Here is a 15,000-nt window from a genome sequence, read left to right on the forward strand (position 1 = left end):
GCCCCTCACCCTCAGTTCCTAACTCTCCTCACCCTCAGCTCCTTCGCCTTTCCTCACCTCAGCTCCCACTCTTCTCCCCTCTACCCTCAGCGCCTAAATCCTTTCTCCTCACCCCTCAGCCCTAACCTTCTCCTCACCCTCAGCTCCTGCTCTTCTCCTCACCCTCAGCCCTAATCCTTCTTCCCCTCACCCTCAGCTCCTAACTTCTCCCCTCACCCTCAGCTCCTGCCTTTCTCCCCTCACCCTCAGCCCTAATCCTTTCTCCCTCACCTCAGCCTCTTAATCCTTCTTTCCCTCGCCTCTAACCTTCTCCTCACCCTCAGCCCCCGCCTTCTCCCCTCACCTCAGCCCTAACCTTCTCCCTCACCCTCAGCTCCTAACCTTTCTCCCTCACCTCAGCTCCTCGCCTTCTCTCCCTCACTCCCTCAGCTCCCCACCTTCTCCCTCACCCTCAGCCCCTCGCTCTCCCCTCACTTCAGCCCTAACCTCTCCCTCACCCTCAGCCCTAACCTTCTCTCCCCTCACCCTCAGCCTCCCCGCCTTCTCCCCTCACCCTCAGTCTTAACCTTCCCCTCACCCTCACAGCCCTAATCCTTCTCCCTCACCCTCAGCTCCTAAATTGCCTCTCCCCTCACCTCAGCTCCTGCCTTCTCCCTCACCCTCAGCCCTCGCTTCCCCCACCCCAGCCCTAACATTTCTCTCCCCCACCTCACCCACTCCCACACCCCCCAGCCCTAACTCTCCCCCCACCCTCACCGCCCCTCGCCTTCTCTCCCCACCTCCCTCAGTCCTTCTCCCCTCACCCTCAGCCTCGCCTTCTCCCTCACCTCAGCTCCCTCACCTTCTCCCCAACCTCAGCACTCAACCCTCTCCCTCACCCCTCAGCCCTAACCCTTCTCTCTCCCCTCACCCCTCACCTTCTCCCCACCTCAGCCCTCCTAACCTTCTCCCCTCACCCTCAGCTCCTTGCCTCCCCCCACCCCTCAGTCCTCACCTTCTCTCCCTCACCCCTCAGCCTCGCCTTCTCCCCCACCCTCAGTCCCCACCTTTCTCCCCTCACCCCTCAGCCTTCTTCCCTCCCTCACCCCTCAGCTCCTCACCTTCTCCCCACCCTCAGCCTCACTCTTTCTCCCCCTCACCTCAAGCCCTAACCTTCTCCCCTCACCCTCAGCCCTAATCCCTTCTCCCTCACCCCTCAGCCTCGCCTTTCTCCCCCTCACCCCCTCAGCCCCTAACCTCTCCCCTCACCCCTCAGCCCCCGCCTTCTCTCTCCCCTCACCCCTCAGTCTCACCTTCTCCCCTCACCCTCAGCCCCTCGCCTTCACCCTCACCCTCCTCCCTCACCTCAGTCCTCACCTTCTCTCCCTCACCTCAGCTCAATGCCTTCTCCCCTCACCCTCAGTTAACACCTTTCTCTCACCTCACCCCTTCAGCTCCTAACTCTCCTCCCCACCTCCCCACCTCTCTTCTCCCTCACCCTCAGCCCCTAACCTTCTCCCCTCACCTCAGCTCCTCATCCTTCTCACCCTCACCCCTCAGTCCTCACCTTCCCCCACCCCCACCTTCTCCCCCTCACCCTCAGCCCCAACCTTTCTCCCTCACCTCAGTCCTCACTCTCTCCCTCACCCTCAGCCCCTCGCCTTCTCCCTCCCCACCCCTCAGTCCTCACCTCCCTTCTCACCCCAGCCCCGCCTTCTCCCCCTCAGCTCCCAACCTTCTCTCCCCTCACCCTCAGCCCTCACCTTCTCCCCTCACCCCTCAGCCCCTCACCTTCTCTCCCCTCACCCTCAGCCCTCACATTCTCTCCCCCTCACCCCTCAGCCTCACCCACCACCACATTAGTAGTACTAATAGTGAGTCACACACCGACACACACACACTTATAAGGTGCAAATCTCCCCTCCATCCATCCCTCCTCTTCCCTCCATCCCTCCCCTTCTCCCTCCTCCATCCATCCTTTCCTTCCCTTTCCATCTATTCTTCTTCCATCTATTCTTTCCTTTCCTTACTTCTTCTTCCTTCTTCTATCTCTTTCCTTCCTACTATCTATCTCTTTTTTCTATTTTCTTCCTTTCCTTTCTATCTTTCCTTCTCTTTCCATTCATTCTTTTTTCTTCCATCTTTTCCTTCCCTTTCCATCTTTCCTTCTATCTCTTTCCTTTCCTTTCCTTCTATCTTCTTTCTCTCTATCTCTTTCCTTTCCTTCTTCTTCTATTTCTTTCTTCCTTCATTCCTCTTTCCTCTTTCTTCTGATTCTGTTCTTTTCTATCTATCTATCTCTTTTTCTTCTATCTATCTCTTCTCTATCTCTTTCCATTCTATCCTTTCTCTTTCCAATATCCTCCCTCCCCTCCATCCTCCCTCCCTCCCTACCTCCTCCTTCCTTCCATCCCTCCTCCCTTCTCATCCTCTCATCCCTTCCATTCCCTCTCCATCCTCCCTCCTCTCCTCCATCCTCCCTCCTCTCTCCTCCCATCCCTCCCTCCTCCCTTCCCTCCACTCCCTTCCTCCCATCCATCCTCCTCCCTCCCTCCATCCGTCCTTCATCCATCCATCCATCCTCCATCCATCCTCCCCCATCCTCCCTCCTCTTCCACCTTCCTCCTCCATCCTCCTTCCTCCCCATCCATCCTTCCATCCTCCTCCATCCTCCCTCCCTTACATCCATCCATCCTCCCCACCACACCCCCCCCCCCCCACCCCACACACCCCCACACCCCCCCACCCCCCCCCACCCCCCCCACATCCATCCTCCTCCTTCCATCCATCCTCTCCATCCATTCATATCCTCCACTCCATCCTTCCTTCCTTCCATTTACCTTCCTTTCACCCCTTTTTCTTCTCTATCTCCTTTCCTTTCCCTTTCCACCTTCCTTCCCATTCTTCCTTTACTTCTCTTTCCTTTATCTCCCACCCCCCCCCACCCCCCCCTTCCTTCCACCTCTCCCATCTATCTACATCCATCTATCTATCTATATCCATCTATCTCTCCTCTTCCCTTCCTTCCATCCTTCCCTTCCTCCTCTCCATCTATCCTTCCTTCATCTATCTCTTCTCCATCTATCCATCCTTTCCCTTCCTCATCCTTCACTCTATCCTCCACTCCTTCCCTTCCCTTCCATCCATATATCTCTTTCCTTTCACTTCTCTATCCCTTCCTTTCCTTCCTTCCTTTCCATCTATCCTCTTCCCCTTTCTTTCTCTTATCTTCCCCTCCACTCCTCCTCCTTCCTTCCTTCTCCTCTCCACCTCCCTTTCCTTCCTCCTCCCTTCTCCCTCCTCCCTCCTCCTCCTCACCTCCCTCTCCTTCCCTCCCTAGTGACGTAAGACTGACTCACCCACACACCAAGGCCAACATGGTGACGAAACTGCACTGAGACTTTACCAGGATGTCTCGTCTTAGCTGCACTAGGTGAGAAAAGCATTATGTGAGTATTGGAGTCTGAGAACCTGGCAGGAGGTGGTGTCTGGCGGCGAGGGTGGTGAGAACAGGTGAATGGAAGCCAGGTATGAAAACCCAGGGGGAGGATGGCTGAGGGTGGAAGGACTGAGAAAGAGGGAGGGAGATGGAGGAGGAGAAGGGATGGAGGGAGGGATGGACAAGGGACACGACTACTGGCCTTGCTACGCTACCCCTCCCGGCATCCACCTGGTGTCTTGATGCAGCCCCTCCTCCCCTCCCTCCATACCCTTCCTCCCTCTCCTACTCCCTTCTATCCTCCCTCCCTTCTACCCTCCCTCCCCCTCCTACCCTCCCTCTCCTACCCTCTCCTATCCTCCTCCCGTCTCCACACTATTACCATCTGACACTATCACCACTACCAGCACTATCACCACCACTACCACCATCATCACCACCATAACCACCACTATCATCACCACCATTGTTTACAGATCACCTACAAATTAGCCTCCCCCAGCATAATTCACCTGAAGATTAGACACCCTGACGTTACCTGGCAGTACGGGTATGTTAGGTTAGTTTAGGCACAGAGAGAGAGAGAGAGACCAGATGTAAACAACCCTCAACATCCCTTAACGGAAGATGGTGACACTATCTTCCCCAAACGTCGTCAATAATGGAAATGGCACCACTACTCCTGATACCAGCTGTTCCTTCACCACTACTCCTCGATACCAGCTGTTCCTTCACCACTACTCCTGATACCAGCTGTTCCTTCACCACTACTCCTGATACCAGCGCTGTTCCTTCACTCACTACTCCTGATACCAGCTGTTCCTTCACCACTACCCTGATACCAGCTGTTCCTTCACCACTACTCCTGATACCAGCTGTTCCTTCACCACTACCCTGATACCAGCTGTTCCTTCACCACTACTCCTGATACCAGCTGTTCCTTCACCACTACTCCTGATACCAGCTGTTCCTTCACCACTACTCCTGATACCAGCTGTTCCTTCACCACTACTCCTGATACCACGCTGTTCCTTCACCACTACTCCTGATACCAGCTGTTCCTCACCACTACTCCTGATACCAGCTGTTCCTTCACCACTACTCCTGATACCAGCTGTGCTCACCACTACCCTGATACCAGCTGTTCCTTCACCACTACTCCTGATACCATTCCTTCACCACTACTCCTGATACCAGCTGTTTCCTTCACCACTACCATGATACCAGCTGTTCTTTCACCACTACCCTGATACCAGCTGTTCCTTCACCACTACTCCTGATACCAGCTGTTCCTTCACCACTACTCCTGATACCAGCTGTTCCTTCACCACTACTCCTGATACCAGCTGTTCCTTCCACCACTACTCCTGATACCAGCTGTTCCTTCACCACTACTCCTGATACCAGCTGTTTCTTCACCACTCACTCCTGATACCAGCTGTTCCTTCACCACTACTCCTGATACCAGCTGTTCCTTCACCACTACCTCCTGATACCAGCTGTTCCTTCACCACTACTCCTGATACCAGCTGTTCCTTCACCACTACTCCCTGATACCAGCTGTTCCTTCACCACTACTCCTGATACCAGCTGTTCCTTCACCACTACTCCTAATACCAGCTGTTCCTTCACCACTACCCTGATACCAGCTGTTCCTTCACCACTACTCCCACCAGCTGTTCCTTCACCACTACTCCTGATACCAGCTGTTCCTTCACCACTACTCCTGATACCAGCTGTTCCTTCACCACTATCCCTGATACCAGCTGTTCCTTCACCCACTACTCCTGATACCAGCTGTTCCTTCACCACTACCCTGATACCAGCTGTTCCTTCACCACTACCCTGATACCAGCTGTTCCTTCACCACTACCTGATACCAGCTGTTCTTTCACCACTACTCCTGATACCAGCTGTTCTTTCACCACTACTCCTGATACCAGCTGTTCCTTCACCACTCCTGATACCAGCTGTTCTTTCACCACTACTCCTGATACCAGCTGTTCCTTCACCACTACTCCTGATACCAGCTGTTCTTCACACTACCCTGATACCAGCTGTTCCTTCACCACTACTCCTGATACCAGCTGTTCCTTCACCACTACTCCTGATACCAGCTGTTCCTTCACCACTACTCCTGATACCAGCTGTTCTTTCACCACTACTCCTGATACCAGCTGTTCCTTCAGCAGCTGTGTAGAGGGATAGGTGGTGACATAACGAAGCTGGACACATATACACAGTTTATTATTATTATTATTATTTTTATTATTATTATTATTATTATTATTATTATTATTATTATTATTATTATTATTATTATTATTATTATTATTATTATTATTATTATTATTTTTATTATTATTATCATTGTTGTTGTTATTGTTTTGCATTTGTTAATATTAGTGCCATTTCCATTATTGTCTTTAGTAGTAACAAAAGCACCAGTGACTATACCATCAGAAATGGACGTGTTTTATGTCAGTGATAAACATTACCTTAAATCTAGAACAGCGACACTAACAAGACCTATACTACTGTGGGTGGTAGAAACTTGTAGTATCCTGACGAAGGGCTGGACTCCTTGGTCTACCTGGTGAAAGGACTGGACAAACACGGGGCAGAGACAGGCGTAAACACTTTGAAGTAATGATAATAATAATAATAATGATGATGATGATGATGATGATGATGATGATGATGATGATGATAATAATAAACAGCCAACATATGGTTTAAGTTTCATACGTTAGCAAGTAGATACATGATGACTGTCTGGGCCAGGAACACAGAGGTCTTGTTTTGTTCACTGTCTCAGGGTCAGAATTTTGTTGTGATCACCAGGGATATTAATACACTGGGTGAGGGAGAGACAGAGATAGAGACAGACAGACAGAGAGAGAGAGACAGGCAGACAGAGAGAGAGAGTTGGGGAGGGGGCAATGATCGACTTTCTTTGTACCATATTGGGGGCGGCGGGAGACGGGCAGGGTCATAAGGTTAGGGCACAGGGCATGGGGCAGGACCTAGCCGCCCACCCACCCTGATACTGGTTGGCTCCCTGCCGCCCTCTCACCTCCCCCCACTCTCACCACCCGTCACACCTGCCGCCCCTTACCCCTCCCCACCCCCCACGCCCTCACACCTGTCCCTCACACCTGCTCCCACAGCCTCACCATCATCACCTGTCATCATGGTAAACAAAACAATGACCTAATAAATTTACTGAGCATCACGAAGGTGTTTTAAAAAGTTCCAATACTCCACATCCTTCCCTGTTAACACCAGTGCTACGTGTGTACAACCCACTGATTACTCTATTAACCTACAGTACGTGTTAAGTTATCGTATTTAAGGCTAGAAAAAACTAAAATGTACAGTAATAAGGAAATGATTGAAAGAAAAACACCAAATTCCTTGTTATAAAAGTTAGGATGTTACCATTGTCTGGATCGAGATAATGGATTAGAGAGCCCCAGTAACTCTCTTTGTCTCAACCTCCCTCTCCTCCCTCTCTCTCTCTCTCTCTCTCTCTTTCTCTAGCTAACCAGTTGACGTCATAAAGAGAGAAAAGCTCCTGTAGGTTCTCTCCTGGCTGTCTTGGTGGCCTCAACACAGGTGGTCACTGTTCAATGTGTGCTGCCCTCACACCACCACCACTACCACCCACACCACCCACCACCACACCCGGTACACCACCCACCACCACACCACCCATCCCCCCACTACCACACCCGGTACACCACCCACCACCACACCACCACCATACCCCCACTACCACACCCGGTACACCACCCACCACCACACCACCCACCATACCCCCACTACCACACCGGTACACCACCCACCACCACACCATACCCCCACTACCACACCCGGTACACCACCCACCACCACACCACCCACCACCACTACCACCCCACACCACCCACCACCACTACCACCCACCACTACCCACCACCACACCCCACCACCCACCACCTACCACCCACCACTGCCACCACCACACCCGGCACACCACCACCACCACTACCACCCCACACCACCCACCACCACACCACCCACCATACCCCCACTACCACACCCGGTGCACCACCCACCACCACACCACCCACCACCACACCATACCCCCACTACCACACCCCACCACCACCACCACTACCACCCACCACCCACCACCACTACCACCCACCACCACACACCACCCACCACCACTACCACCCACCACCACCACACCACCCACCACCACTACCCCACACCACCACACCACCCACCATACCCCCACTACCACACCGGTACACCACCCACCACACCCATAACACCCCACTACACCAACCAAACACACACCCATCACACTCTGCACATTCACCACACCCTACCACACACACACACACACTCTCCCCCACCAGACCACCAAACAGGCACCACACAGTAGGAAAGAACTTTATATTGATAATGAATTTATACCAAGGACAGGTCACACACACACACACACACACACTTCATCTGGTTTAAGTATATTATCAGTGCAACAAACAGGATTAACCTCAACTACCATCATGAGACAGTAGTCAAGGCAACAGTAGTGTTAAGTGTAGGAGGTTATCGCCATTGTTTGTATACCTGCAAGTACATTGTTTGTATACTGCCACTGTCTAGGTACATTGTTTGTATACCTGCACTGTCTAGGTACATTGTTTGTATACCTGCACTGTCTAGGTACATTGTTTGTATACCTGCACTGTCTAGGTACATTGTTTGTATACCTGCACTGTCTAGGTACATTGTTTGTATTCCTGCACTGTCTAGGTACATTGTTTGTATTCCTGCACTGTCTAGGTACATTGTTTGTATACCTGCACTGTCTAGGTACATTGTTTGTATACCTGCACTGTCTAGGTACATTGTTTGTATACCTGTACTGTCTAGGTACATTGTTTGTATACCTGCACTGTCTGGGTACATTGTTTGTATTCCTGCACTGTCTAGGTACATTGTTTGTATACCTGCACTGTCTAGGTACATTGTTTGTATACCTGCACTGTCTGGGTACATTGTTTGTATACCTGCACTGTCTAGGTACATTGTTTGTATTCCTGCACTGTCTAGGTACATTGTTTGTATACCTGCACTGTCTAGGTACATTGTTTGTATACCTGCACTGTCTAGGTACATTGTTTGTATACCTGCACTGTCTAGGTACATTGTTTGTATACCTGCACTGTCTAGGTACATTGTTTGTATACCTGCACTGTCTAGGTACATTGTTTGTATACCTGCACTGTCTAGGTACATTGTTTGTATACCTGCACTGTCTAGGTACATTGTATACCTGCACTGTCTAAGTACATTGTTTGTATACCTGCACTGTCTAGGTACATTGTTTGTATACCTGCACTGTCTTAGTACATTGTTTGTATCTATACTGCCTGTCTAGGTACATTGTTTATATACACCTGCACTGTCTAGGTACATTGTTTGTATACCTGCTGTCTACCAGAGTACATTGTTTGTATACCTGCACTGTCTAGAGTACATTAATTTGTATATACTGTCTAGAGTACATTGTTTGTATACCTACTGTCTAGGTACATTGTTTGTATACACTGTCTAGGTACATTGTTGTATACCTACTGTCTAGAGTACATTGTTTGTATACCTACACTGTCTGTTACATTGTTTGTATACCTGCACTGTCTAGAATTACATTGTTTCACTGTCCTAGGCCATTGTTTGTATACCTCTGTCTAGGTACATTGTTTGTATACCTGCACTGTCTAGGTACATTGTTTGTATACTTGTCTAGGTACATTGTTTATATACCTGCACTGTCAGGTACATTGTTTTGTATACACTGTAGTACATTGTTTGTATACCATTGTCCTAGTACATTGTTTGTATATACCTACACTGTCTAGAGTACATTGTTTGTATACCTGCTGTCTAGGTACATTGTTTTGTATACCTACACTGTCTAAATTACATTGTTTGTATACCTGCACTGTCTACATTACATTGTATACCTACATTGTCTAGGTACATTGTTTGTATACCTGCACTGTCTAGATACATTGTTTGTATACCTACATTGTCTAGGTACATTGTTTGTAGCACACCACTGTCTAGGTACATTGTTTGTACATACTACCACTGTCTAGAGTACATTGTTTGTATACCTACACTGTCTAGAGTACATTGTTTGTATACCTGCACTGTCTAGAGTACATTGTTTGTATACCTACTGTCTAGGTACATTGTTTGTATACCTACACTGTCTAGTACATTATTTTACATATACCTACACTGTCTAGTACATTGTTTGTATACCTACACCTGTCTAGTACATTGTTTGTATACCTACTGTCTAGTACATTGTTTTGCTTATACTACATTGTCCACATTACATTGTTTTATACCTACACTATCCTAGTACATGTTTAACCATACCTGCACTGTCTAGGTATTGTTTGTATACCTACACTGTCTAGGTACATTGTTTGTATACCTACACTGTCTAGAGTACATTGTTTTGTATACCTACATTATCCTAGGTACATTGTTTGTATACCTGCACTGTCTAGTACATTGTTTGTATACCTACATTGTCTAGAGTACATTATTTTTGTATACCTGCACTGTCTAGATACATTGTTTGTATACCTGCACTGTCTACATTACATTGTTTGTATACACTGTCTAGTATTGTTTGTATACCTGTCTGCGTGCATTGTTGTATACCTGCACTGTCTGAAATTACATTATACCTGCACTGTCTAGGTACATTGTTTGTATACCTGCACTGTCTAGGTACATTGTTTGTATACCTGCACTGTCTAGGTACATTGTTTGTATACCTGCACTGTCTAGGTACATTGTATACCTGCACTGTCTAGGTACATTGTTTGTATACCTGCACTGTCTAGGTACATTGTTTGTATACCTGCACTGTCTAGGTACATTGTATACCTGCACTGTCTAAGTACATTGTTTGTATACCTGCACTGTCTAGGTACATTGTTTGTATACCTGCACTGTCTTAGTACAGTCCAGTGTAAATTGCACAAGTCTACGGGCGATCATCACCTCACCCGGACAATCTGGACACACACACACACACACACACACACACACACACACATCTGGCAACTCACTCATAAGCTTGCCAGATTTTCCTGATATTCGTCCGTACAGAAACCTGACGAAACATTACAAAATAAAATTCTTACTGATTATCGAATTTAATTTTCTTAATAATAATAATAATAATAATAATAATAATAATAATAATAATAACAATAAATAATAAATAGAAAAATAATAGTTAAAATTATATTCACACATTATCACACTTCCAGCTTACAAAGAGTCGCCTTATGTTCTCGAGTGTAAACAGTTATTCCCGTAGGTTATAACATGAAGCAAAAATTATTTAATATCAGCTGGGAGACATAACTGAACAGAGAAGAAATAACCTGAAGTTAGAGACAGGTTGACGAGTGTGTGATATGAGGCGGCAAACATGAAAATAGGTCACGGTATTCTTAGGTTGAATAAAAATAGGTCACGGTATTCTTAGACTGAATAAAAATAGGTCACGGTATTCTTAGGTTGAATAAAAATAGGTCACGGTATTCTTAGGCTGAATAAAATAGGTCACGGTATTCTTAGGCTGAATAAAAATAGGTCACGGTATTCTTAGGCTGAATAAAAATAGGTCACGGTATTCTTAGACTGAATTAGTACACAAACATAATTCACAGTACCATATATGTTTGTCCGCAGTCTTGGATTATTGACAGGTGTGTAACAGGTGTTTATCCATAGATGGCAGCAACATGGAGGTATTAACAGGTGTGTAACAGGTGTTTCTCCACAGATGGGGGAGGAGGCGGAGGGTGTGGGGGCGGGACGAGGGAGGTTCATAAGAATGGCTGGCTCAAGAGGATGCCCAGCCAGGAACGACGCCTGTCAGTCATGTCTCCATTCACCAAGGTCAGTAGTACTTCCCCTAGGTCAGTAGTACTTCCCTAGGTCAGTAGTACTTCCCTAGGTCAGTAGTACTCTAGGTCAGTAGTACTTCCGGTCAGTAGTACCTCCCCAGTCAGTAGTACTTTACCAAGGTCAGTAGTACCTCCCCAAGGTCAGTAGTACTTCACCAAGGTCAGTAGTACCTCCCCTAGGTCAGTACTTCCCCAGGTCAGTAGTACTCTAGGTCAGTAGTACTTCCCCAAGGTCAGAGTATTTCCCTCAAGGTCAGTAGTACTTCCCCAAGGTCAGTAGTACCTCCCCAAGGTCAGGAGTACTTCCCAAGGTCGGTAGTACTTCAGCAATGTCAGTAATACTTCCCCAATTAAGATATATTTCCACAAAAATAAATAATAATAATAAAAATAATAATAATAATAACAACGTGGCCAGTAAACCTTTAATTAATACCTCAACTCCTAAATAGACGAACAGGTGACAATAAGAATAACAACCACAATAACAACACAACTCATAACTTCAATAACATCACCACAACTCATAACAAAAACTACAATAACACCACCACAACTAACAACAACCACAGCACCACAACCACACCACAACAACCACAGCACCACAACTCACAACCACCACAATAACCACACGTTACCCTTCTCCTCTCACAGCCAGCCAAGGCAGAGAAAGTATGGGTGTCCTTCTGTGTACACGACGAGGTGGAAGGTTGGCTTGAGTTTTACGAGAACAGACGCTCAGCATTCAGTCATAACCCCATCCATCGCACGTCTCTCGCTCGCTGCCTCCACGTCTCTCCCTCTATCCGCGTCCACGAGGATAATGAACACGTCTTCGCCATTACCTTGGAGGGCGAAGTCATCAAACTGGGCGCCCAAAACAGGTAAGAGAGTGTGTGTGTGTGTGTGTGTGTGTGTGTGTGTGTGTGTGTGTGTGTGTGTGTCCCCAAATGAACTTAAATTATCCTATATCAACCCCAAGTGACTCTAAATGACCCCAAGTGACTCTAAATGACCCCAAGTGACTCTAAATGACCCCAAGTGACTCTAAATGACCCCAAGTGACTCTAAATGACCTCAAGTGACTCTAAATGACCTCAAGTGACTCTAAATGACCTCAAGTGACTCTAAATGACCCCAAGTGACTCTCAATGACCCCAAGTGACTCGAAATGACCCCAAGTGACTCGAAATGATCTCTGGCTACCGTCACCTACAGGGAGCAGATGCTGGAGTGGATAGACTCCCTGCGGTGCCGCCTGCGGGAACTGGGAGTGTTGACGCCCAAGGACAACCTCTACAGCAGGGAGCCGGAGGCCATCCCCTCCTCAGGAACCCCAACTCCCCCTTCCCCCACCCCCACCTTCCAGTTTCCACCACACGCCCTCGAATTCAGAGGTAAGACCTCACCTAACTAACTTAACCTGATTTAACTTAACCTAACCTAACTTAACCTGATCTAACCTAAACTAACCTAACTTAACCTGATTTAACCTAACCTAACCTAACTTAACCTGATCTAACCTAAACTAACCTAACTTAACCTGATTTAACCTAACCTAACCTAACTTAACCTGATCTAACCTAAACTAACCTAATCTAGCCTAACCTAAACTAATCTAACCTAACGAAAGCTAACCTAATCTAACCTGATCTACCTGTGAGTCTAGCATCATTATATACTACTTTATGTAAGGTTCTTGCTTCACATGGTGTAACTTGCTTCATGTGTCGATGGATCACTGTATCGGTGCCACTATTGGTGTCACTGTATGTCACTATCACCATAAGTCACCATACCACTATCACCACAAGTCACCATACCACTATCACCATAAGTCACCATACCACTATCACCACAAGTCACCATACCACTATCACCATAAGTCACCATACCACTACCACCACAAGTCACCATACCACTATCACCATAAGTCACCATACCACTACCACCATAAGTCACCATACCACTATCACCACAAGTCACCATACCACTATCACCACAAGTCACTATACCACTACCACCACAAGTCACCATACCACTATCATCACAAGTCACCATACCACTATCACCTCCCCCAGATGATGTGTCCAGCCTACACTCGATGCGCCTCGGGTTAAGTCCTGCCCCCAGCATGACGCTCTCCACCGCCTCAGGACTCTCGGCTATGTCCACCCTGTCGTCCATGCAGAGCCTTAACTCAGTCTCTTCTGGCTCCTCCGACCCCAACACCTCCCCTTCCTCCGTTGTCACCTACGTCAGGCATCACCACGACCCCCCACTCAATAGGTGTGTATCTGGTACTGCTATTATTATTATCATCATTTTATTACACACTATTGTTATTGTTATTACTAACCGTTTATGTTGTCTCCCCACACAGGAGGTCGTCGTTTAGGGCGTCACTACCCAGCTCCCCCACCACGCCCTCTACTGGGACGGGCTCCCTCACCTTCCTCAGGTCCCCTCCAGGTCCGCAGGTAAGTTACTGTACCCAGGTGCGGCATGGCGTCTGGATAGTGGTATGTGGATAGTGTAGATGGATAGGGGTGTGAGGTGGATATAGAGGGTAGGGGTGCAGAGGGTAGGAGTTGTGTATAGGTGTGTGGTAGGTGTAGCGAGTGTATTACCTACACCACCTGTCACCGCCAGATGCCACCAGCGCGGGAACACGTGACGGTCATCAATGTGCCCTCACCATCATCTTCCGTGTTCAACTTCGAGAGTGTGGGAGCAGTACTGGAGTCTAGCGGCGGCATGGCCAACTCTGAGCTGTACGGCGCCGTCTACCCCACCGACCCTTCCCTCACTGACTCCAGCGACGCCCTAGACTGTAGTGACGCCTCCTACTCCATCATCAACGACCCCAACGCCGTCCAGCTACGCATAGGTAATTCTCTGGGTGCTGGAGGGCCCAGTGCCACTGGCGGAGGGAGGCCGCCTCTACCCCCAGGTCAACGCGCAAGTGGCTACAGCAGCGGCGGGGCGTCTGGGGGTGCGACAGGGTATGCTGGAGCGACGGGGGCCAGCGGAGGCAGCGTGGGTGCCAGCAGCGTCGCCGGCGGCAGCTGGTCCAATGTCAACGCCGATGAGAGTTCCTACGAGCCCTTATTCCTAGCGAGCAGTGCGGGCCTGGCGCCGCCCCCAACACCCACGGCGCCCCCCGTCCCTCAGGCCCCCCAGACTGGCCTCCTCCGGCGCCGCTCTGAACATCGACGCTCCGGGCGACGTGAACATGGCCGTAGAGCCGCCTCAGTCGGCCCGACCATCACTCCTAAACAACAACAGGTAACAGTACACCTTCACTGTACACTTAAAGGTACATCCGGCAGCGCAAAGTTGGCACACTGATGATGATGATGAATTTTTACAGCAGTGTCCAATAATAATAATAATATGTTGCAGCAGTACCAAGTGGGGCAGGACGGTAGACTCATGAGCCTGAGAGAACAACAAGTTATCAGACTACAGAGAGAGATAGCCCACCAGGCTGGCGTCAGACTCACACTACGCAAGAAGGACTGTCTCAACTCGGTCGCCTTTGTTAACATTTTCAATCACGTAAGTCAACCATCTTACTAC

The 15,000-nt window shown here is 48.6% G+C and overlaps 1 protein-coding gene across 1 annotated transcript in view; it reads left to right on the plus strand.

The window, feature by feature from the left end:
- The window catches only part of LOC121876753, a 23,525-nt gene that overhangs the window by 452 nt on the left and 8,073 nt on the right, over positions 1-15,000 (plus strand). Inside the window, 8 exon segments of the mRNA XM_042382125.1 lie at positions 11,295-11,410; positions 12,073-12,302; positions 12,637-12,735; positions 12,737-12,786; positions 13,500-13,707; positions 13,802-13,898; positions 14,071-14,706; positions 14,824-14,979. Of these exon segments, the coding sequence (XP_042238059.1) occupies positions 11,295-11,410; positions 12,073-12,302; positions 12,637-12,735; positions 12,737-12,786; positions 13,500-13,707; positions 13,802-13,898; positions 14,071-14,706; positions 14,824-14,979 (1,592 nt within the window).

The sequence above is a fragment of the Homarus americanus genome, unplaced genomic scaffold (assembly GCF_018991925.1).
Source record: "Homarus americanus isolate GMGI-L3 unplaced genomic scaffold, GMGI_Hamer_2.0 scaffold50281, whole genome shotgun sequence".
Taxonomy (NCBI): Eukaryota; Metazoa; Arthropoda; class Malacostraca; order Decapoda; family Nephropidae; genus Homarus; species Homarus americanus.